Consider the following 23,800-nt stretch of genomic DNA (forward strand, 5'->3'; position numbering starts at 1 on the left):
TTATAATACTTATACTGATTCTTGTAAATTTTGCCTCTGGGACATGCCCTTCATATAATATTACTTAAAAATATTAAGACCTACTAAAAACATTTTCAAAATGCCCAAATGCTAAAATGCCTTGTTGGCGTCAAAGGTTAGAGGAGAATGCCCAGACCATCTTCAGGATGAAGACCACTCATTGAAGCCAAAGTATGCAGAAGAGCATATCTGAACACACAGCACATCAAACCTTGAAGCAGATGGGCTACAGCAGCAGAAGATCACACCGGGTGCCACCCCAGCTAAGAACAGGAAACAGAGGCTATGATTCACACAGAATCCCCCAAATTCTATAATAGCATATTGGAAAAATGCTGTCTGGTCTAATATGTCTTGAATTTCTGCTGCGGTGACTGACATCACGGATGTGCTGTTGACAAATCTGCAGCAACTGTGTAATGCTAGTATGTCAATATGGATCAAAATCTCAGAAACCTTGATGAAATATGACAACTCTGAATGTAAGAAGGGGTCACATTTAAAGCAAAGTCATTCTTGCATCATATCTGATGGCCCCATCAATCTAGCACAGCCCGTCCTGCTTTGCTCCTGTGGACAGGGACAGGCTGTGCTCTTTGACGTATGCTTTGTTGTTTTAGAAACTGCAGGACTCCATCTACTGGTGAAATGCTGTAATATAAAAGGATCGATTTTAGACATGAGTAACTACTGTACTTCGTTGCGATAAACACACACATATGTTTCTTTTATTCGAATGCCTGACAGAATGTGTGCAGCTTTGGCAACAGAGTGCGTAACTAAACTAAACAAAGCAAACGTTTAGACACTTTAAAAAATAATACTAAGTGGTTGTGGTTAAATCTGTCTTGGAGAAGATAACGTGGGGGAGCTTTGGTATTTTTGGGATGTGGCTAGCTGGCTTCTGACAGTGGCGAACAATTTTGAACACAGCACGAAACTGTTGGAAAACCATTAGATTTTGCGCTACAAATCACTTTTATAAAACTATCAGTATTTGTTATTTAGGGGTCAAAGGCAGTGCGTAATTCGTTTACATACTACATGATCTGCTGTACAATGTTTACTGTGTAACCACAAGTAGATGGAGTCCTGCGGTGGTGCACATCCCTGAGTGTATCAGGTATGTTTACTTGAGGACGTGCAGACGTCAAAGCGCACACAACGTATCCCGGCATGCAGCAGGAGGCCGTGGAGCGATCCTGCAGCTGGTAGTGAGTTGCGAGAGCGCCGAGGAGGCAGCAGCAAACGGGCAACATAGCTCACACGTTTCCCTACTCCATGTGAGATAAGCCGAGCCGTTACCTTACAGGCGACAGAAAATATGCTGTACGGACGCCTGACGTGTTCCCGAAGCGGCTTTTGAGTCATCATTGTCACCCGGTTTTCATTTTGGAGGATTCCTCCCTCCATCCTCCGGATCGCACCGAACAGGCAATGACAACGGTCTCAGCAACCCCGCAGCAGATGAGGGAACGGCTGCTGCAGGCCATCGACAGTCAGAGCAATGTGAGTGCGCTAAAGCGAGCAGGCTATCTAGCTTAAGTTACCTTGTTTCCCTGCACTCTGGGGCAACTCGACTTGAGAATTCGCCCGACAACTCTTATTTAATTATATTCCTGTGCCCAAACTTCTTATTGTATATTTTAAGTTGGAATTAGAGATGGGGGTACTTGAGTTGACAGCTTGAAAGCTAATTTAGCTACCAGCGTTACCCTGGACAGACCATAATCTGGCGTGTAGCATGCTAGCGGCTAACTTAGCCACAGCGGGTTTTGCGTATACGTTAAAAAGAAAACTATTTGCTTAATTTCCTTCCAAATTCATTTTCCATTCTGAATTTATTTTCACCTCGTACTTGTTTTTCACCCTAAACTGTTTCATCTTAATAAAAATCTCGTGTTACTAAGCCATGGACGGGAGCTAGCAAACTCTTAGCTCCAGCGGCTAAAGCTACGTTTTTTGAAACAGTCCACCCTTCCTTCTCAGCTGAAATGCTAGCCGCGGCTAAATCGGCTAGCACAGGCAAATTCACAGACACTTGAGCTCCGCTTGACTTTGTCAACAAGATAAGAAACTCGCGTAAAGTTAATTAATTTGTGCTCTCCGTTTTGGTCTATATGCTACCCTATTGTTATAATGATTACAAAGGAGAAGGTTTTGTGAGTTGACACTTCCATCTTTACTTTGCAACGTCGTTTTGTTGCTCTTGAAGCAGACAGACAAGCTAATGCCCCCCTCCCTCCCCTTGCTAACTTCTAAGCTAACTTGCCCCTCAAACACGTTGCAGGCACGATTCAATTCCCTTGAATTTGTCTAATTTCTGGGGAGTTTCCACGATCAGCATTAGTGCAGGGCTCTTGGCTAATCACTGAATTGTCACCAGCATTGGCCTTTCTAGAATATTATAAATGTGATTGTAATTCTCATTAACAGCTTCTTTTGTTGTTACTTAAGTAAGCAGTAATTTTTGGGTAATATACACTTTGTGTGACCGTGATGTTTTAGAAGCTCTATATATCGTCCTTGCAGATATGCAATATGGTGGTCGTACTGGAAGTAATTGCCTGCCTTGAAAAGTATCCTATCACCAAAGAAGCACTTGAGGTAAGACAGTCGACTGAACTTAGCTGCTGCTTTATACCAAACTGTTTAACTGAATAGTGTTTCTAATCCTAGTGCTTGTTTTTTAACGTAGGAAACTCGACTAGGAAAGTTGATCAATGATGTGAGGAAGAAGACGAAGGATGAAGACCTGGCTAAACGAGCTAAGAAACTCTTGAGGAACTGGCAAAAGCTGATTGAACCTGGGCCAGCTGTGGCTGCAAGTGTTCCTGGCTCTACCAATGGCAGTTCTCATCCCTGCAGAACCGATGCCTCTCCTTCTGACATTTCTGTGCCAGGGAAAGGTGTCCCTGAGGTCAAAATCAGAAATGACGTTCACAACACGTACTCACCAAAAGCTGAGAAATCAAGCAGCCGCAAGCGGCGGGCAGAGCACAGAGACAGTGGAGTGTACTTGCAAGAAAAAATCTCCAAAATGTCCCCATATGATAACTCTGTTTCAACGCCACCCACCAATGGGATTGCAGGCAGTCCGGATGCCCTCCCTGACCAGGAGGTTGTCCCGTCTCCTGACAGATCTCGAGTTGAGCACCTTGATAATGATAAAATGAACAGAATTCCTGTTAATGCTGTCAAGCCTCGCCCCAGCTCTCCCGGGGTGGCCAAACTACCCAGCACTTCCTCTTTGATTAAAGTTGCTGTGATGCAGCAACAGGCCAGATTGGATGAAGGAGGCGGGGGCTATTATCAAGCCAGAAGTCCTCGTGGTCTCACTACCAGCCCAAGGAGTACGAAGCAAGATACAATGACCAAGCGCTCTTCAGCATATGCACCAAAAGGAACGCCGGTCCCAAGCCCTTCCTCCAGGGACTCTCCCTTATCTTTTTCCCACACTGTGTCGTCCCCGGCCTCATCTTATGCTGACAAGCTGCCACATTCTTCTAATAGGTCTTCAATGCACTGGGCCAGCAGTTCAGAAGCCTCCTCTCTTTGCCCGTCACAAGACATATCTGCAACACTGGAATCCCCATCAGTCTCCCCCTCACCTTCTCTCTCCCAGCAGAACTCAGAACCACACAGACAGATTTCTGAGGGAGCTATGGTTGTGTCTGATGACGCAGATGGGCTAACTGTACCAAATTCGGAACATAAAAGGAGGAAGTACAGGTCTAGAGATTACTCTGTCAACTTAGATGGCCAGAAAATGGAGGACACCACTAAACCCGTTCGGTTAAAAGAACGCAGATTAACGTTTGACCCGGTCACAGGTCAGATTAAACCTCTGGTGCATAAAGAACCTTCTCAAACAGATGAAGCACCCACTCCTGACCTCGCTGAGTCTAGGCAGAGAACTGAAAGCACTGTACAACAGTGCGCTGCCACCGCCACAGTCCCAGGTCCTAGCCCTAACCCCTTCCACCACACAAACTGGAAGGAGCTGTCTAGAAATGAAATCATCCAGTCCTACTTGAACCTTCAGAGCAATGTCCTTAACTCCTCGGGGGTTCAGGCCCCTAGTGCACACTTTTTCATGTCGGAATATCTGAAAAGGGAAGAACAGGAAATTAAGGAGTCGCGGAAGATGCACGTTCTCCAAACGGACAATTTGACAGGGGATTTACCGGGCGTGAGCCGGGACGTGACAGATGAGGACTTGGACAGGATACACACACAGCACTGGCAGGGGGTGAATGGCGTTTGTGACACCAAGGGCACCTGGTACGATTGGACAGATTGCATATCACTGGACCCTCACGGGGATGAAAGCAAATTGAACATCCTGCCATACGTTTGCCTAGACTGAAGGGGTACGGGAAGGTTGCAGTACTTTTCCACTCCTTTCCTCATCTCACCACAGAGACGAGATACTTTGTGATTTAATTTTTTTTTTTTTTTTTTTTTTGTTCACTGTGAGTTTGGCAAAAATCAGGCCTGCCAAACTCCACTCCCCCACGCCTCTTCCTCTTTCTGTGATAATCTATTAAGATTTTGGTATAAAAGAAGTGTAAAGATTAAAAGACTAGTTGAGTTTGTAATATCAAGGGCTGTTTCTGTTTTATTTTTCAAACTGAAAGCCACAGGAATGAGGCCCGTATTGCAGAGTACTGCTGCTAACCATAAAGGCAAAAAAAGAAGACAGAATTATCCCAGATCACCCAAATAGGTGTAACAATGTGAGGTTTTTCTTTTTTTGAATATTATGAATTGTACCCCTCTTTGAGGCACACTGGGATGATGCTGTTTCTTTTTTTTTAATCTGTTTAGTTTCTAACAAGAAGTTTTGAACTAGGGTTAAACCTGAGGGAAGGCTGGGGTTTAGCTGTCCTGCACAGACCACCATGTTGGTGCCCAGAAAGATGTTAATAAGAGTTCATCTAGCACAGTTAGAGCCGAATATGTCCAGGGTTTGAAGTTACTGGAACATATTTGGCAGTTACAAGAAGCTTTATGTGAGATATAAAAGAGTAAATTATAAACTTCTTATCATATATACATCTATTTATTTTTGACCAGTTCATTTACGGGATGTTCATCAAAACAAATGTTAAAAAAAGGACGATAACAACAACTATAGATTCTTTTTGCTTTCTCTTCTGTTTGCATCACTGTGCTCTCAGCTGAATCTTAAATGTTAAAGGAAGCCCATGTGCTGTCCTTTCTTTAAGATTGGCCGGTGCGGATTTGTTTTGTTGTTTTGGTTATTTACATTCCAGACTCCACCCTCCAACCAATTTCCGCTCTCTCTGTCTCATCAGCTCGGCTCCTAAAAGGTTCCAGGTCATGAAGATTCTTCTGGAGATGTAACCGTTTTAAAGTAGTGTGGTGCTAATGCAAAAAGGAAAAAAAATAGTGCAGTCAAATGTTTCCATCCATTAATTCTCTCCGAAATATTAAAGAATGTCCCAGCTGCTGGTGGTGTTCAATGACAAAAGCAAGGACATGTTTGAATGCTGGAACTTTTTCTGTTTCTTTAGATATCGTTTGCCTTCTGAAATTCCTTGCTAATATATATTTTTTTTCTGAGTTTATACCGCCTTAGTGAATGTACAGAATTGAGACCTCTTATGCACTTGTACATAAGTTGACGACTTGTTGGTCATTTTCTTTACTGATTCATTCATTCGAGTGTGAACTGACTGATTCTCCCACAATGTGCCCATGGATTAATACGAATTTCAGACACATTTACGGCTCTCGAAGCTGCTTTTTCCAGGCTTTAGAAATCATTTAAGTTGCAGAATGAGGGTGGCACTTCTTTTGCTCCCGTTCAAAACAGTGATTCAAACATTTAAGAGAGAAACACAGAGCGAGCTGTGCGCATCCAATGTTCTTGGCGTTTTCCATGTGACAGTACTTCAGTTCGACTCCCTTTTTAGTCGCTACCACCATTCTCACATGATTTAAATGAAGATTGGCTTCTGTGCAGCCTCTCTGTCCATTCATTCTTTTTGGTCATCCATTCCTACCTACCAATGTGCCTTGGTTTAAAAACAAAACAGTGAATCTGGATTTGCTTCCGCCTAAAACACGCCTGCCTGGAGCTGGATTTGTACGTAAGAATCCCAAATCCCCACGATCAATCTGACGCTGGTATATGCACCGTTTTCTGTTACTTTTTCTACGCGCTGATCTAGTGAGGGGGTGAAGCTGCAGACAACGAGAAACTGCACGTCGTCATCAACAACACCACTGGCAATAATGGAAAAGTGCTACAACTGGTTGAAAAGAATCTGTTTTTTTCTGGAGTTTTGATGGGGCATCTTTATTTGTTCAGTGTTTAACATCTCTCAGTTGTTTGAAAAATAAAAAGATCTCAATCTTGGCTGCCGTCAGGTCTTTTATGGTTTAAGTAGTTAATCTAAACTGTGCCTTTTGTTTGAAGGTGGACTTTTAATTGGTGCATTTACACATGTCGTCCATGTGGGGGTGCACATTGTCCATGTGTGTTCTTTGTCTGCACCAGAGATGTAAAATGATGAGAGTAATATCGGTTCAAATTCATCAATAATTCTTATGATTTTACTGGGCCCACGCTACAAAAGGTCCTCTGTTATTAAACAGTACATTTTACTAGTCTAAAAGTATAATCCCACCCTTTTAAACTGGCCATATGTGTAGTAAAGCAACAGTTTTTCGGCACCTACTGGTTGTAATTCTGATTGCCTTTGGGTTGCAACATGTTCAATAGGCTAAAGAATGTTTTGCCTACGTCACTCCTCCTATGACTCAGTCAGCTGATGTAATCACATAAGACAGCAGGATGAGTAAGTGCCCTCTGGTGCGTTTACCCTCACACTGAATCAGCCTGCCGCACACCTGTATGACGGTATCATCTGTTACATGTACAAAGAAATCCAGCTGTATTTATGACCAGGAGGATGCTCAGACACTGAGGAGATACACCTGGGCTTAGATCACTGATATTTTATGGGGCTTTCTTCTGCTCAGGTTAAAACAGGATAGTTTCAGCTTGGATTTGAGAACAATTTTGCATTAAATGTTGTAGAGTTATAGCCATTTTTAAACCCTCTCCCCGAATTTCTCAGCTTCAAAATTAATTGGTCAAATAAATGATTTTAAATATCAGGATAGTTTTTAATATGTGGGTGAAACTAGTTTGCAGGGGATGACTGTCTGAAGTCTAGAAGCCCTGGATATCACCAAATCTTATGTTTCCTCCCCAGAGATGTTCATTACTGCCTTTAATCCAACCGCCTTCAGTTGTAGCTTGTTTGTGGGTCTCTGCATTCAGTTTTGTGCTACCTGAAAGCACGCACTGTTGAACATTGAAGACTATCCTATTTCCTCGGCTTATCTGTTTGCACTGTAAAGTGCTGCCTAAACAGTTTTGCAACTGAGACTGTAGCCCTGTACATTTCACCCTGCTACTGCTATCAACAGTCAAATCATCAGTACACACTAGTAACCCACTTCCATTGGCACACATATTTGCCCGTGCGCTAACCCTGCCTCCACCGTGTTTAACACATGGTGTACTTTGGATCATGGGCTGTTCTTTCTTTCTCCAAACTTCATCCATAATAAAAGGTGAATCCAAACAACGGTGAAGGCTTTTTTTGGGGAAAAGTCCTCCCTGTTCTTGAGTATAACCAGGCGTTTGCACCCTGTGCATTCACATTACTTGGACAATGACACACCTACTTCCTCGAGAGTGTTTTCACGTGTCTAAATGTTGTAGTGGGGCTTTTTTTAACCATGGAAATAATTATCTTATCATGCACTTTAGATGTCTCCTGGGGTCTTTCTGACAATGAATTCCTTCTTTTTAAGGACTGTTTATTTGGCCACTCCTAAAGTCTCTGCTATCTCTGACTGGTTTGTTGGGTTTTTCAGGCGTGCAAAATGAAAGATCAACACTTGAAATCAACTCCAGATCTTTTATCTGTTCAATTTGCTGTGAAATGACGAGAAAAAAAAGGCCTGGCCTGAAAGTTTTCAGTCAAACGTCCAATTACGTTTGAGCCTCTGAAAATGGGAACTATATAAAATATAATGGACTGAAAGAAACGTGTCTCATCAAACATCTAAATAAATGATCCAAGTGACCAACTGAGGATTGGATGGTTCTCACTTGGATTCGAATGTTAAAAAAATTCCAAAGTATTTAATCTGTCATTGTAGTTCACAGGCTACATACGACACAATTTCAATGAAAACCTTTATGACTTTATAACTTATAGATCTTCATCTTCGATCGAATATGCGTTCTAAAAATGAATCAAACATCTGTTTACGGCACAAATTATTAGGAGGCACATCTTAAAAATATTTGTACTTTCAACAATATCTCTGTTTTTTCCACATTCAGTCTACTGTCATTGCAAGCACGTTAATATTTATGGATCCTAGTGGAAAGGAGTTTTTAGGAATGAAACTTTCTTTTATAATCCACCAGCAGTGGTGCATATTATTGAAATATTTCAGGTATTAATTATTTAACTGCAGTTTTTACAAGAGTAAAGCTTTGGTGGATTAATTTGGGTCCCTGGGTCGCATATTCATACTCATAAATCAATGCTCTCTTCCACAGTGTGTCATTTGTCCTGTCTCCCTGCCCTCACCGTTGCAGCAGTTGGCTGCCCCTCTCTGAGCCTTGTTCTGCTGGAGCTTTCTTCCTGTTAAAAGGGAGTTTTTCCTTCCCACTTGCTGAAAGGAAGTAGTTTGATACTGGATGGATAGTCGGGAAAGATGGAGAATAACGTCAGTGGGATTGTCCCCAGTCAGTGGGACAGATTTCAAAACTTAAAAAAACAACAACAGTCAAAACCCCCATACTTTTACAATATTTAATACAGTATATGTTGGACAAACTTTTCAAGGGGATGTCAAAGACATCAGCTGAAGAAGAAAGAAAGATGTATCCGATGAGTGCAGGTAGTAACACTGATGGGCTCCAGCATGTGTCCATGTCGGGAGGAACCGTCGGTGTCTCATGGAGTCATACTAATCTGATGTACCACTGTCATAAAGCAGCCTATTGTACATATTTTTGTCGAAATAAGATAAAGAAAGAACCCCCTGACCTGTCCAGCTGACTGCCAGCTTAAATCATATTATGCGCCACTAATACATTGTCTTAGATACGTCTTACATAGCATCCTGGACTTTCACACATGCTGACATGCCAGGAGAAGTTTTGTTATCTGAAAACCTCACACCACCGACATTACGTCAGCCCAGTAGCTCATTCCCAAATAACTTTTTTCTCCCCCCTGACCGTGACTCAAAAAAGTGCGACAATTTGTCTCGTCCTCTCTCCACGTCTGGTATGCAGGGTGGGACCAGAGGTTCACTCCCACTATTCAGGAATTTGGGAAGTTTCCTTCCATATAAGGAGTTTTTGATATAAATCGCGACCTAAGGAAGAGCAGTGGAAAGGTGGAGCTTAGGATCGATTAACGAAGCGTGGAACGAAGAGTATACAGGACTACCAAGAGAAGTCCCCTCTCTCGCTTTGTTGCTTAAATATTTTTTTACTGAGTAGTGCAGTAGTGCGTTTTGAATGGAGGCCTAAAATACATTTAAACTCATGACAGGCATTGCTTAATTATTTATATATGTGCTCTTTATCTAATGGGTCGTTTTTACATATCAGTTGAAAGCTTTCATGCAGTTGGCACTGTCACGTCATAGCAAGATGATCCTGCGTTCAAATACAGTCTGAGGCCTTTTTGTGTGGAGCTTCCTTTTCTTTGTGGGTTTTCTTTGGGTACTCTAGCTTCAACCCATGCCACATATCAGTGTCCTGTTCCGGTTGTACCCTGCCTCTCACCCCACGACAGTCATGACAGACTTCAGTCCCCACGACCTTCAACTGGATGAGTGTAACAAAATCGATAGATGTTTCTGTTATAAGGATTGTTTATCTTAAGAGCATTACAAGAAACTTAAAAAAAATACAAATTTATAATAAATACAATAATTATAACAGCCACATAACAGTTTCTAAGTGTAGGATACATGCTTATAAAATGTCTATTTACATAGAAAAAAAATCTGATATGCATACAAGGTGACCAAGATTTAAAAAAAAAAAAGACTGCACTGGTTTCAGGGAAAAAAAAGAAGAAGGTGGTGTTTTTCGGGTATGAGATACAGTAAAATAAATAAAAAGTGAACTGAAACAATGCTGTAAACTCGCAAAACTAAAGTTTAAAAAAAGTATACAGGAAATATCTTCAGTTTCAATCTTTGTCAGCCTGGCCAAATTTGTTGGCATAACCAGCTTGAAGAGTATTTGGTGCATATGTTTACTGAGATTTGGACATGTACCTGACTTTGAGTAAAGGGTTTTATTATTATATTTATTCCAAATATCACATGTGAAAACAGCAGCCATGATAGAAACTAAAACTAACAGCACAGCTAATGAAAAATGAAACTGAAACCTGATCGTGTTTAGAGAATCTGAGCTAGACTAAAATATGTAAAGCCACTTTGCAAGATAAGAACAACGAAATGAAACTGGAAATCCAAAGTTAACCTCCCATATTTAATGTATTTAGTTACCTGGTTCATGCTTTCAGTGAATTATATTCTCCAGTGCAAATACACACAAAATGCTAAAATCCTAAAAGTCTTTCTTGTGCCAAAAAGTGATTGTCTGCGAAAAACTGATTTCCAGTGTTTCTGTGTATTTTTTATGTGTAATATCTTTACGTATGTTCGTAAATAGACTTCGGTGAACAGGGGATACAAAGGGGTTACATAAAGAATTAAAACATTATCTGTTTTTTAAGTATCTTTACAACTTGTACTTACATTATAACCAATCCGGTCCTTTATCCCCACTTAAAATATTTTTACAGAACTATTGTAATATTTGCTGCCATTTCTGCTGTCCTGTTGGGCAACTTACTCTTACAAAATAAATTTTTAATGTTAATGAGATTTTTTTTACTGCATAAATAAAGGTTATATAAAAGTCGCTGCCAAAAACTGATTGCGGCTTGTATCTTGCTACACGAATGTTGTTTGTGGCTCAAGATGACTTTATGTCATCCATAAGGGATGCATTTGACATATGTTTAACATATTATAGCCCAACAAGTTACTTATAGCACTTTAAATATGAGCAATCGCTTTTTGGCAAATACCGGAAATCAGTTTTTGGCAGACAATCACTTTTTGGCACAACACCGGCTAACCCAGACAGATGCAGATACAAACAACAAAACACATAAAATAAAAACAAGATAAACAAAAAATACGACTGTATTACGTAACCAAGAGCACATGAAACTGATCTCCTTCTTCACCTGTATGAAACTGTGCTAAATATTCAATAATCACTCTTTTCAGCTAGTTTGCAATTAAAAAACAAAACAAACAAAAAACACCTAGAAACTTCGGAGGGTCATTTCCGGGACGGACCGTTCAGGGGTGAACTATCTTGATTCGTGAATCAAGACTCTTTGACAGAAACCGTGGGAGCGCTCTAATTGGCGCCCGTAAAAGAGAAAGGAAGTATTTAGTTCAGTCCGAGGTTTCATTGGAAGACAAACTCGAAGATATTTTAGCGCAGTTTTTATCTTCAAGTCGGAGTCTCTTTCTTTTATTATTGTTTGCCACTCTCAAAGGAAAAATCTCAACACTTTGAAAATGTCTTCCTTTAACAAAGGTCCGGCTTATGGGTTATCCGCAGAAGTGAAAAACAAGGTAGGTGGCCATACTTTTCTCTCCCATATAAAGTTAAGTCGCATTGAACTTTTCTCGCCTTCTTCATTGCGCTTCTCTCTTAACGCGAGAATCACCTGGCCTCCATTTTAATATGGCGCTCAGGTTAAAAGGTAATCAGCGGGGGTAAAAAGGGAGTTTGAATAAAAAGATTTAAAACTATATTTTATACATATATAAGTCGGAAAATGAATAATTAAACTCTGGTCGAGTGTGAATAGTTTGCAAAGAAATAAGTTGTGGTCTAGTTAGACACCTTGGACCTCCTTAGTCCCTCTGCTCGTGCAGGAGACTTAACTTAAAATCGCACCATGGGCGTTGTCCGTCTTGGCAAACAAGCATGTCGTTGTGGCAAAAAAAAAAAAAAAAAAAGTTACCCCCGTTTCCAGCATTTTCCGCCGCCCGTGCAGCTCTCTGCCCTGCGTTGTGACCCGCATTAGTAGATAATGTAATTGACCTGTTAGCCCTCGGATTGGATGCCACTGTTCTCATTGCTTCTGTGTTCTCGTGGTTTCTGCAAGAATAGTTTCCCCACTTCCCCTCATGCGGTAAGGTGTAGCGCTGCTCTTCGTGCTTTAACTTTGCTCTCCACACCGTGCCAGATCAGTGCAGGGACAAAGCCTCTCTCCTCCTCAGCCACTCACTCTGTGAAAAATCAAGGTGTCGACTGACACCCCCCCGCAAGTTCTGGGTAATGTGTAACTTTATTGATTGGGACCTTCGTGAGGAAAGCAGCTTGTTTATTTGGTCACAGCCGCATCGAGTTAAAACCTCAGAGGTGACAAGCCCGATCACGTTGGCACATCACTTTTCGCCAACTTTCCCCCCTTTTTTTTTTTTTTTTTTTAAAAGTACTTTGAATGTGACTTACTGTCCATTTCGTTGTTATTGGGAAGCAGACTGCTTTTTTTTTTCTCACACAAGTGTTACAGCTGATCTGTCCTTAGCCTTCTGTTCATTCTCTTGACACCCGCATATAAGGGCACTTTAACTTACCTCCACCTCATCCCCCTCCCCTTCTGCATTCTTTGGATGTTCCCTTGTGTGGGGCGAGGGAGAAAGAGAGGGTCGTATCCCCTCCCCAGATCTCCACAGAACAACATGTGGCTGACTTAAAGAAAGCATGCAGATTTCCTCTGTCCATTACCACAGGCGTCCTTGAAGGAGGAGAGTGGTATTTCCTGCCGTCAGTGACGTAGCTCACCCTTAAAATGTGAGGCATTGAAGGCTTTTAAATTCCACCTACCCCCCCCCCCCCCCCCCCCCCTTACAAACTGATAAACACAGACAGTCTTTGCTTGTAAGAGTAATCCCCAAACTCACTGATACACTGCAATAACTTTTATTTATTTATTCATCTCAGTGCACATCCATTCATCGGCTCGGCACACAGACACAATCCGGCGCCCTTCTCGCTTCATTCAGCTCCCTTTATCCCAGCACTGCGGGCTGAATTCCTCGCGTTCAGCTTGTCGCTGGAAATTACATCTGTGTCGGATTCCTTGCGGGCAATTAAAACGGCCAGTGTTGTCTTTTAATATGCGGATAACTGGATGAAGGGAATTTAATTAGAAGACAGGCATTCCTGAAGAGCGCAGCCAGCTGTGAGCTGTGTGCGGCCTGCTTCTATGTAAATAGTAGGTTACTTTTGCGGTTTAGTTTCCCATTGCCTTCGGGGACAAGGAAAAATTGTTGGCTGGTTGTGAGTTTGCACGCAGAACTTTTTTTTTTTTTTTTTTTTTTCCCTTCTTCTTCTTCTCTTTCACTGGAGGAGGAGAAAAGCTGACCTGTTTAACTCTTAGGTCACTTTTCTCCATTTGTCCGCCTTTCAGATTCAGCTCATGAAACTGCTTTTTGTTTACGTGACCCCGATTCTCCTCCTGAATGGCCTCTTTCTCATGCTCTGCATCCGTCGGTAAAGCTTTTAAATCAGAGTAACGCCTCAACCGTGACGCCGTCAGCAGACCACGTTAAGCCCCTTAAAAACTGACGCGCCCTGTTCTTTCTACAGCAGCTCCCTTCCTGTGCCTCTGGTGACTTTGTTACAGTTTACCAAACAGGATATCCGTGTGTGTTTCTGTGGGGGGGGGTGTATGTGTGTGTCGGGTCACGGTGGAGTCACCATTTATGAGAATGAAATCTGACCAACTCTGTCTGTAGGAGTCGGTCAAAGTGAAAATGTGGGGATGACCATGAAGCCTGGCCTCATGCAGTCACAATAAACCTTTTAAAACGAACAACAACTAAAACTGAAATCTTCGTGGTGTGTGTTTTGGTTATCATCACCTCGGTCCTTGGTGTTTGCGCGGCTCAGTTATCAGCAGCTGGAGGAAAAATAGAATTCTTATATCTTAAGAGTGTTGAAGTGGGAGGTCATTGAGGACAGGGCGAGCTATTCCACTGCTGACAAAAGAAGCTGGTGTGACTGCATCTACTGTTCTTCAAAAGAGCCACCCACTTGGTTGCAGAACACACATGTGACCTCTGACCTTTGTTACCAACTAGATTGCACAGAAGTACGACCCTCAGAAGGAAGAGGAGCTCAGGATCTGGATCGAAGACATCACCGGCAGTTCCATCGGCCCCGACTTCCAGAAAGGCCTGAAAAACGGAGTCCTCCTGTGCGAGTAAGCAGAGCCTACATCAAAGTTCTGTCACGCTAAACCACCAGGGCCTCGATCATCTGTTTTTAATATGCACACAGATCTGGAAAGCTCACTTTCTTTCTTTCTTCCCCGTTCTTTCTCTACTTTGCAGACTTATTAACAGGCTGCAGCCAGGCTCTGTGAGAAAGATCAACCAGTCAGCACTGAACTGGCACCAGGTGAGTTTGTCTTATTTTAGCTAATTGAGGGCGCGGCAGACTTGTGAGCAGGAGCACTTCATTGACGCTAGAAGTGCAGCAAGCAGTTAGACTTGCCTCTTCCCTGCATTGTGCTGAGGATGTCAGTGCACTGAATCACACTCATGGCTATACTTGGACATTAGCAGTGTTGCTTCTGCTTTTATCTGAAACTGGTTTCTTAATAGTTAGTGCTTATAAAAATATTTGACTGCAACTTGTTAATGAGAGGATACAGGCAGAGAAATAATCGTCCGGCTTCAGCTTAAAACCTGTCGCTCTTGTTTACTTTGGTGCGGCTTTAGCTGGAGAACCTGACAAACTTCATCAAAGCTCTCACAGTGTACGGCTTGAAGCCCCATGATATCTTCGAGGCCAATGATCTGTTTGAGAATGGCAACATGACGCAGGTCCAGACGACTCTGCTCGCCCTCGCCAGCATGGTGAGTCTCTAAAAACGTCGCATCACAAACGGTAGTGGTAGTTTTTTTTGTGGGGAATGATCGCAGTTTAATGAGAACTCTTCTACACCGCCTTTTCTCTCAGGCCAAGACCAAGGGCTGCCAGACGCGGGTTGACATTGGCGTGAAGTATGCGGACAAGCAGCAGAGGATGTTTGACGATGAGAAGATGAAGGCTGGACAGTGTGTCATTGGCCTACAGGTACAGTTTTCAGTGTCAGTAATATCACAGGACTGATGCTCGCAGAGTGAAACTCGGGGCCAGGGCTTTAAAGGAAATGCAGACAAGGGACTAAACTTGATTCTTTTTTTTTCTTCTGAAATATAAAGATCAAAAAATTAGAAATAAGAATTTTTTTTAATTTTATTTATTTATTTATTTATTTTTTAAATGATCTGATCATTCTGGCTGCGTTTTGACAGGTGGGCTACATGCTCGCAAAGCTGAACTCACTGCTGCAAGTGGCGAAACTGTTGTGAAAGAAGGCTTTGTCATGATGATCTCATGTTGAGTAGCGTTCTTCTGTGCGAGAGCTGCACATTGTCACTGATGCTTCAAACCTCCCTACTTTTCTTTCCTTCCCCCTCCATTACCTGGAAGGGTATCAAGTAAACACAAGCACTTCTCAAGCAATGAAGAAATGCCTTGACTGTAATTTGAGAGTGGTGCAAATATGAGGAACAGCTTAGTCAAAACTTTTTAAAACACGTTTGGTTAGTGTTGCACCAGTATCAACAGTCCCACACTTGCTCAAAACAATAAAATGTGAGAAATGCAGTGATGTTGTGCAACAGTTTACACCAAAACTCTTTATTGATCTTGTATGACTGTTGATCATTTATATACAACAAGTGATTGTTCTATTTTTCAGATGGGGACCAATAAGTGTGCCAGTCAGGCAGGTATGAGTGCATATGGCACCAGGAGACATTTATATGATCCCAAGGCTCCAGTCCAGGCCCCCATGGACAACACCACCATCAGTCTGCAGATGGGTACAAACAAAGGGGCGAGTCAGGTATGCATTCTTAAAGGACTGCAGCAGAAATAAGCTTCGGGACACTGGTTATGGCTTGTCCTTGGCGTTCTTTGCCTGCTGTAAACTACGGTCATGTTTGGTCTTGTAGAAAGCTGTAAACTCCTGTATTATCTAAAAGGCAAAGCTCAGTCTCTGTCTGAGCAAAGTCTTTTGTTATATTTTTGCCATAACAAATTACAACACAGACTAAGGAAACAATTTGAACAAATCAGCAGAATACTAGATTAAGGATAGCTTGACATCAACGTATATTCTCAGTTTATAAAAATGGTCATTTTGTTACAGTGAGTACATTAATGACATTATGGCTCTGTGTTTGTTGAAACCATGGGAGCTGCTGTTAGTGGAAATAAATGGTTGCCGGGTAGCATTTGATTTCCCCAACAGATCCTCTGTGTTGCTGATCTTTTCTAGATGAATGACATGTATTCTTTAACCCAGTGGCCAAATGTCTGGGGCCAGTCTCGTGTTTGCCAAGCAGGAGGAGAGGAAGGGGGGGGGATGCTGGGGAGAATTCCACAAAATCTGACAGTTTTCCTTTTCCTGTCTCCACTTCAGGCTGGGATGACGGCTCCAGGAACGAGGCGTGCCATTTACGACCAGAAGCTGGGCACAGAGAAGTGTGACAACAGCACCATGTCTCTACAGATGGGATACAGAGACGGGGCTAACCAGAGCGGGCAGAACTTTGGCTTGGGACGGCAGATCTACGATGCCAAGTACTGTCCCAAAGCCACTGAGATTCCAGGTGATGAAAATGGAGCTGGTGTCGCCCGTGACTACATCCCAGATTACCAAGACGAGGGCTACCAAGGCTACCAGGAAGAGGAGCAGGTGTACCAAGATGATGGAACAGATTATTAAAAGATTGGAGGGAGCTGAGGAAGGAAAAGCGTGATTGTGTAAGGCTGGCAAGTTCTGCGAGACAGAAAGGTGGTTTATCTTTTATATCATTAGGATGTTGCACTTTTTTTTTTTTCTTCCTTTTTTTTTTGTAGGCCGTATCCTCTTAGTATTGTACGAAAATGTCTTCTTACCCCTGTTTGTACAAAACCATCTACACATATCATCATGAGCTGTATTTCTGTAATTTCTTTATATATTTGAAGTGACCACAAAAGCCAATCACTTGGCTTGGCTAGATATCCCAGGGATTTCTGTCCATGTGCCAAAGTTTTGTTTTGGTTTATTTTTTTTGTTGGGGTTTTTTTTTTTTTTGTTTTTTTTTTTGTCCTCCTGTGGCTTTGCTAACACATTAGTTTCATTGAGGGATCCCAAGATTTTCTTTAAGGGCAACATAAACTAAAAGTGAAACCTTAGGGATTTTTTTTTCTTTCTTTCTTTTTTTTTTTTTTTTTTTTTGTGTGTGTTAACAATAAATGGTTATGAGAAAATGCATCTTTCCATGAAATCACCAGTGCTTATGTTCCTGTAATAGCTGTATCATCTGTGTTTTAAAAGGAAAAAAAAAATCCTGTGAATGAGAATGTAAACTTATTTCGTGTTAGTTGTTACTTCAGTATCTTCTTCATCCTGTCAGTATTGACATGCGGTAATCGTCCGTTTTGGTTATTCTGGCAGATGAGGGAACAAAATGGATTTGTTAGAACAAACCAGTCTTCTTTAAATTCTGCTATTTCTCTCACTTCTTTATTTCACTCTTTTAACAGAGGAAATATTTCCTTTGTTTGCATAACCAATCTGACTGGAGAGAGGCTTGTTTTCTTTGGACAGTGGAGGAGTGGATAAAATGATACTCAAGTGAAGTTTTGAACATTCCAATCAAGAATACTGGATTCTTCTTTGTCTTTCAGTGAACAATGTTTCAGTGGCTCATTAGATATTGGTTGATATGCAAACCAATCATATATTTGATCATGTAAGATTATTATTTATACATGTTTGTGATTTTTTTTTTTTTTTTTTTTTTTTTTTTTTTTTTTTTTTTTTTTTTTTTTTTTTGAATGGAGGCTGTTTTGTACCTTGACATTGAATAAAATTTGGTATTGGACTATGCTGCTTTTTTTTTTTTTTTTTTTTGTGTGTGTGTGTGTGTGTGTGTGTGTGTGTGTGTGTGTGTGTGTGTGTGTCTTTTTGAATTAAGACAGACTCGACGGCCACTCTATGTATAATGGCTCATTTATCCAAATATCTAATCGGCCAATCGCATGGTAGCAACTTTCAATGTGGTATGGTTGGTGGTGCCAGACAGGCTGATCGGAGTATTTTAGAAACTGCTGATCTGCAGGGATTTTCCCACACAACCATCTCTGGGTCTGAAAGAGAAAATAACCAGTGTGCAGCACTTTTTCTTTGCAAGGTTATTGTTAAATAAAACTTGATGTGAAAATGAAATTTAAATGGATATGTTATTTTGTGAACGTGGAAAACAAATACAGAAGAAGCATCCTTAGTATTTGTTAATTAATTTTATTACAACTTACCTGATCTTTATTTAGACTTTGGATATTTACACGACTGAGTCATGTCTTTATTAAAACACCTACACTGATTCTTCAAAATCTTGCCTCTGGCATATGCCCTTCATACAATAACAATTCAAAAGATTAAAACACTGAAACTGATAAATGTAAAAATACACTCTGAAAAATAAACCTGAAATTAAAAAAATAAAATAAAATAAAAAATCCAACACCACAAACTGGTCCTCTGGGCCTTTGTGATGTCAGAGTTCAAAGAATGCTTTGAATAAGAAGGAAACAGTGACTCTAATTAACCACTCATTAACCAAAGTATACAGAAGAGCATCTCTTAATGCAGAACCTGTCAAAGCTTGAAGCAGATGGGCTACAGGAGCAAAAGACAGCACAGGGCGACACCACAATGTACATGAATATTGTAGCCGACCATGCCCATCCCTTTTAAAATTCTAACAGCTGCTTTCAGCAGGATAATGGACCATGTCATAAAGCATAAATCACCTCAAACTGGTTTTGTGAACATGACAATGAGTTTTCTGTACTCAGATGACCTCCACAGTAACCAGATCTCAATCTGGCATCATGTCAATAAGGGCTAAAATGTCCATATTGGTGTAGCATATGAATTGTCCAGTGAGTGCGTGCTGGTGTCAGTTCAGTCAAATGAAACGTGTATTTAAATGCTGTTTGAATTTGGCTTTACAAATTTACTATCTGCAAAAGCATAACTGATTTTATATTGACCTTGTAGGTGTGTGTGTGTCTGTGTGCATGTGTCATGGAAAACTGTGAGACACCTACTGTCATATTAACAGCTGTAAGTTTGGGTTTCAAATGCTCTGGCAAGTGTTTGTTTTGTCAGCAGTGCAGCAGAGCTCCAAATGAAGGCTGAGTTCAACAATCAGTGTGGTTTGCCCTTTCAGTAGTTGTCTAACTAGAAAGACATTCAGAGGTCGTAGATGTCTGCCAAAGCCCGTGTACTATTTCACAGTTTTAAGGAAAGTGATCTGTACAAAATTGAGCGGTGTCTTCCTCTGAAAACACTCTCACCAAGCTTCATTAAATTTGGCTAGATAGATTCTGGGCTATGTTGGAGATAATAGATTGTTCATAAAGATGTAACTGTGAACAAAACACTCCCATCTCTCTCTCTATATATCTATCTATCTATATATCTATATATCTATATATATTTAAAATAAAAATAAAAACAGAATAAAACAATAAAACCACAATTGATTTGGTGCTATAATTTTTCAATACTTATTCACTATGAAATCCATACAGGGTGTGAACTTGGGCGTGTTATTTAGACTGACACATATTTTGAATTTGTGCCATAGCATTTATGTGTAACCAAGAAACAATGTATACATCCGTCACAGGTAAATCCAGGCAAGCTAAAAAGGACAATTGAAGATAGAACAAACCAGGCAGAGATGACGTAATATAAGATGGGAAGGGTCATGAATAACATTGCAATAAGTAACCAAGTCCCAGTATAACAAATAAAATAAGTTACATATTGCTATATATCCGTAGTCTGTTAACTAGTTTTATATAAACCTGGACAGTTAGAAACTGTACACGTATGGTCAGAAATTGACATCAACAAATAATTCTGACTGAATATTTGATCATTCAATTTTCAATAGGATCAAGGCCCGGGGCTTTGGGGAGGTGAATTCTAGAAGCTGAATGTTGGTCTGCTTTAGCCATTTGAAAACCAGTTTTAATATGTTCTTGGGATCATTGTCTTGTTGGATGACCCAACTGTGTCCAAGTGTTAACTGTCTAGCTGTTGATACAAAGTCAAGTTGAAGCACTTGTATACACAAGGTGAAACCAGGCAAGCCAAAAAGGACACTTGAAGATACAACAAATTGGTTGTTTATTGTAGTTTGCGGGTTGTTCCTGATCATCCCAACCAATTTTCTCTCATCTGAGGGTGATAATTTGGGTCCTCTTCCAGACCTTGGCAAAGTGGTGATACATCTGAATAACGTGTACTGATGTAAATTTATTTGAACTGATGATCTTGGACTCTTGACTCTTAAAAGCCACAAATTACCATGATATTCATGCCCATAACCCCCAGTGTGTTTAAACTACTGACTGCAACTGTGTATGTTTAGTCCCGGGGTTTCCGACCTAGACCTATGTAGTCATGAGATAAACGTGAGGAGTTTTAGTTATTTAAATGAATGGTCTCATAAGATTTGAGGCCAATTGGGACACTGCATGAACTGAAAATACTTCATCCGACTTAAAGAATTTCGGAACACTTTTACTGCCTTTCTGCGAAGATCTGTCTGCTCACTACTTTCCTGTAATGTTTTTGTTTGTGTAACTCTTCTCTCCTCCTAAAAAGCAGAACTAACCCTGCCATATCTGTGGTAACACAGACAGTAATGAAAACAGGACACGTTGGTTGAAATCTGACACTGGACACAAACTGCAGTAACTCTGCAGCTGCGCCACCTGCTGTTCACAGAGGAGATCAACGCCCGGAAAACATCACCGGATGTTTGCCAGAAATCGCGCGATATCTGGCCTTGCGAGACTTCTGGCCGTTCTTTTCCCCCGGAACATCAGGCAAGATGGTAGGTGTTTGTTCCGTCTCGCAGCTAGTCAGACTACAATCTGTATGCATCGGGGCTCTAAAGTTGCTGATTTGAACAGCTGACTGTGTCATCGAGTAGTTCCACAGTTTTTATTACCATCCAGTAGAAAATCGTTGCTCCAAATGAAAGATTAAACTGTGTTTACAGCCTCCGTACTAGCCGGAGCTATGGCTAAGCTAACCCGGTGGTAGAGCGTTACTCGTAGCAGTAGCTGAAATAAAATAATCATTATAATATTACTGTAGTTGGTTGTGCATGGGTTATTAAACCGACCTGTAGACGTTTAATGGTGAAAATGAGTGACGCCTGTTAAATTCTGAAGCATCAGTGTAAAATGCTAAGCTACGTACTCACCGGGGTGATCCCGTTTCTTCCAGGCGGATACCGAGATCAAGAAGAAGCGTACCTTCAGGAAGTTCACATACAGAGGTGTGGACCTGGACCAGCTTCTGGACATGTCCTAGTAAGTGACACAACTGATACGGTCACTGGTGATGTCATTCAGTCAACTAGAGTTACTGTACTACTACTGCACATCCTGACATAACGTAATTTGTTGTCACAGTAAGACACTCACAGAGGGGTTTAAGTGATAATACTGACTCACTGAAAATCAAATAAAATTGTCCAATTTTTAAGATGATTTATTCAACTCTGATGCTTGCAGGTCAAAACTGAATAAAGAGGCTTGAGACTGGACACTGAAACTAGAATTTACTTGTCTAATATTGGCAGCCATTTTTATTTTTTTTTTAACCTTTATGTGTCTGACAGCATTGAATAGTTTGTGTATGGACACGTGATTTCTTCTCTTACTTGCATCTGGGAATTGGAGGCGTGAAACTTGATTTAAATTGTTTTCCTCTGTGTCCTGCCTCTAGTGAGCAGCTGATGCAGCTGTACTGCGCCCGCCAGAGGAGGAGGCTGAACCGTGGCCTGCGTCGCAAGCAGCAGACTCTCCTTAAGCGCCTGCGCAAGGCAAAGAAGGAGGCTCCTCCCATGGAGAAACCAGAGGTGGTGAAGACCCACCTGAGGGACATGATCATCCTGCCTGAGATGGTTGGGTCTATGGTTGGAGTGTACAATGGCAAGACTTTCAACCAGGTTGAAATCAAGGTGAGATGTCAGTCTGGTAATTGGCACAGTTTGAAAAGCTGGGGTGGCTTTATTTCTGCCATTGAACTAAATCAGCGCACCCATCCAATAAAATGGATCATATAGGCCATTATCATTTATTTTGGGGGAAAAACAAAGGCCCCAAACAAAAGTGTGCATTGGTCCAGCAGGTATAACTGACCAATAAATTGACCTTTTGCCCATTTACAAACTCATTCAGTTTTCACTCATTGCCCTCTAAAAATAGACTTTCAGCTCAAGTGGCTCACGGAGCGTTTTTATCAAATGTAACTAAAATATAATGTGGAACTGTAGCTACATCTGACCATGGTTGTCAAAGTGATTCAACATGACTGATAATTAGTACACTGGGAAAATACAGATACACTAAATTGAAAGAAAATATGGGACGTCTTAGTTGGTTAAAAAAAAATCTAAGGGGTCTTTATCAGTTTTCCAAGAATGTATTTCCTATAAACTAGTTTTCCTGAAGTCACCGCTTTACATTGAGTACACTGTGATGCATAATCTACTGCAGTATTGGACATAATTTTAAACCTGCCATATTGTCCAGTTAAATTTAAAAAAAAAATTACATCAATTTTTAAGTTGACAGTAAAATATGCTATGAGCCAAATCACCCATTGTGATTGATTATGAATGCAGGATGATGCATAATAATCAGGTGTTGTAAAACCCCTTAAGTATGCCAGCTTCAATGTGCACAGATCCTGCATGCCTCCAAGCTTCCCTATTTTGGTAGTGACCAAGTCAGTGTGTTATTTTGTGTTTCCAAAGTGTACAGGTTTACACTGACAAGCAAAGGTTCCTGTGTTGATCCAGGGAGTAGGCCCACATCTCTTTGGGGTTGTCAGGAAGGGCATCCACCTTTTAAAGAAGGTGACAGCCAAAAGTAGTTTGAATCATACATTACGTTAGTAAATCTTGCATATCCTGTATAAAAGAATTCCTACTGTATTGTATTTTTCAAATCCACAACCCTGTTTGTACACATCAAATTACACTTTGCTCAAGCTGTTGAGGAGAAGCCGTTTTGTTTAAACGTCAGTAAATTTGTTCTGATCTCTGTCACATAAAATTCTATTGCTCCGTACTTAACATGTTGTTTGTCCCCTCTCTACAGCCTGAGATGTGTGGTCACTACTTGGGAGAGTTCTCCATCACCTACAAGCCAGTGAAGCACGGTCGCCCTGGTATTGGAGCCACACACTCTTCTCGTTTCATCCCTCTGAAGTAGAATGGCTGTATTATTTGTATAAATAAAAAATTGGGTGCTCCACACAACATGATTGTGTTGATTTTCTTTTACATTATGGGTCAAAATGAAAATTGAATGCATATTTTAAAGATGGCATGGTGACAGAAACCTCATGAATGCAAGACTCAAAGATAAGGTGCTTTTGTTTGAATTTTGATTTATGCTGAAATGATCTAAGTCCCTGAAATGTAACATTTCTTTACAAAACAAAAG

The 23,800-nt window shown here is 41.0% G+C and overlaps 3 protein-coding genes across 3 annotated transcripts; all 3 read left to right on the plus strand.

The window, feature by feature from the left end:
- The first annotated feature begins 828 nt into the window (after positions 1-828).
- crsp7 (cofactor required for Sp1 transcriptional activation, subunit 7) lies at positions 829-6,409 on the plus strand. The gene is made up of 3 exons (XM_085440063.1): positions 829-1,530; positions 2,554-2,628; positions 2,720-6,409. The coding sequence occupies exons 1-3, from the start codon at positions 1,459-1,461 to the stop codon at positions 4,388-4,390; spliced, it is 1,818 nt and encodes a 605-aa protein (XP_085296189.1). The 5' UTR covers positions 829-1,458; the 3' UTR covers positions 4,391-6,409.
- A 5,162-nt stretch (positions 6,410-11,571) lies between these two features.
- On the plus strand, positions 11,572-18,138 carry cnn2 (calponin 2). The gene is made up of 7 exons (XM_085438829.1): positions 11,572-11,766; positions 14,290-14,411; positions 14,542-14,608; positions 14,932-15,069; positions 15,173-15,289; positions 15,960-16,106; positions 16,686-18,138. Exons 1-7 carry the CDS (start codon positions 11,710-11,712, stop codon positions 16,989-16,991), a joined length of 954 nt encoding a protein of 317 aa, XP_085294955.1. The 5' UTR covers positions 11,572-11,709; the 3' UTR covers positions 16,992-18,138.
- A 1,796-nt stretch (positions 18,139-19,934) lies between these two features.
- rps15 (ribosomal protein S15) lies at positions 19,935-23,615 on the plus strand. Its single transcript, XM_085440411.1, is given in 7 exon segments — positions 19,935-19,953; positions 21,030-21,076; positions 21,078-21,149; positions 21,151-21,171; positions 21,570-21,655; positions 22,074-22,308; positions 23,453-23,615. Coding segments are annotated over 7 exon segments (594 nt in total). The 3' UTR covers positions 23,567-23,615.
- Positions 23,616-23,800: the final 185 nt, after the last annotated feature.

Source organism: Copadichromis virginalis, linkage group LG18 (genome assembly GCF_057382275.1).
Source record: "Copadichromis virginalis isolate Kocher_CV1m ecotype Utaka linkage group LG18, C_Virginalis_male_GT1.1, whole genome shotgun sequence".
NCBI lineage: Eukaryota > Metazoa > Chordata > Actinopteri > Cichliformes > Cichlidae > Copadichromis > Copadichromis virginalis.

What these genes read in the sequence shown, in the direction of transcription:
- crsp7 (XM_085440063.1), top strand. Translation starts at nt 1,459, where the DNA reads ATGACAACGGTCTCAGCAACCCCGCAGCAGATGAGGGAACGGCTGCTG. An exon ending in CCATCGACAGTCAGAGCAAT is followed by an intron (nt 1,531 to 2,553) that starts GTGAGTGCGCTA and finishes TCGTCCTTGCAG; the next exon opens with ATATGCAATATGGTGGTCGT. An exon ending in TCACCAAAGAAGCACTTGAG is followed by an intron (nt 2,629 to 2,719) that starts GTAAGACAGTCG and finishes TTTTTAACGTAG; the next exon opens with GAAACTCGACTAGGAAAGTT.
- cnn2 (XM_085438829.1), top strand. Translation starts at nt 11,710, where the DNA reads ATGTCTTCCTTTAACAAAGGTCCGGCTTATGGGTTATCCGCAGAAGTG. An exon ending in CCGCAGAAGTGAAAAACAAG is followed by an intron (nt 11,767 to 14,289) that starts GTAGGTGGCCAT and finishes GTTACCAACTAG; the next exon opens with ATTGCACAGAAGTACGACCC. An exon ending in AACGGAGTCCTCCTGTGCGA is followed by an intron (nt 14,412 to 14,541) that starts GTAAGCAGAGCC and finishes TCTACTTTGCAG; the next exon opens with ACTTATTAACAGGCTGCAGC.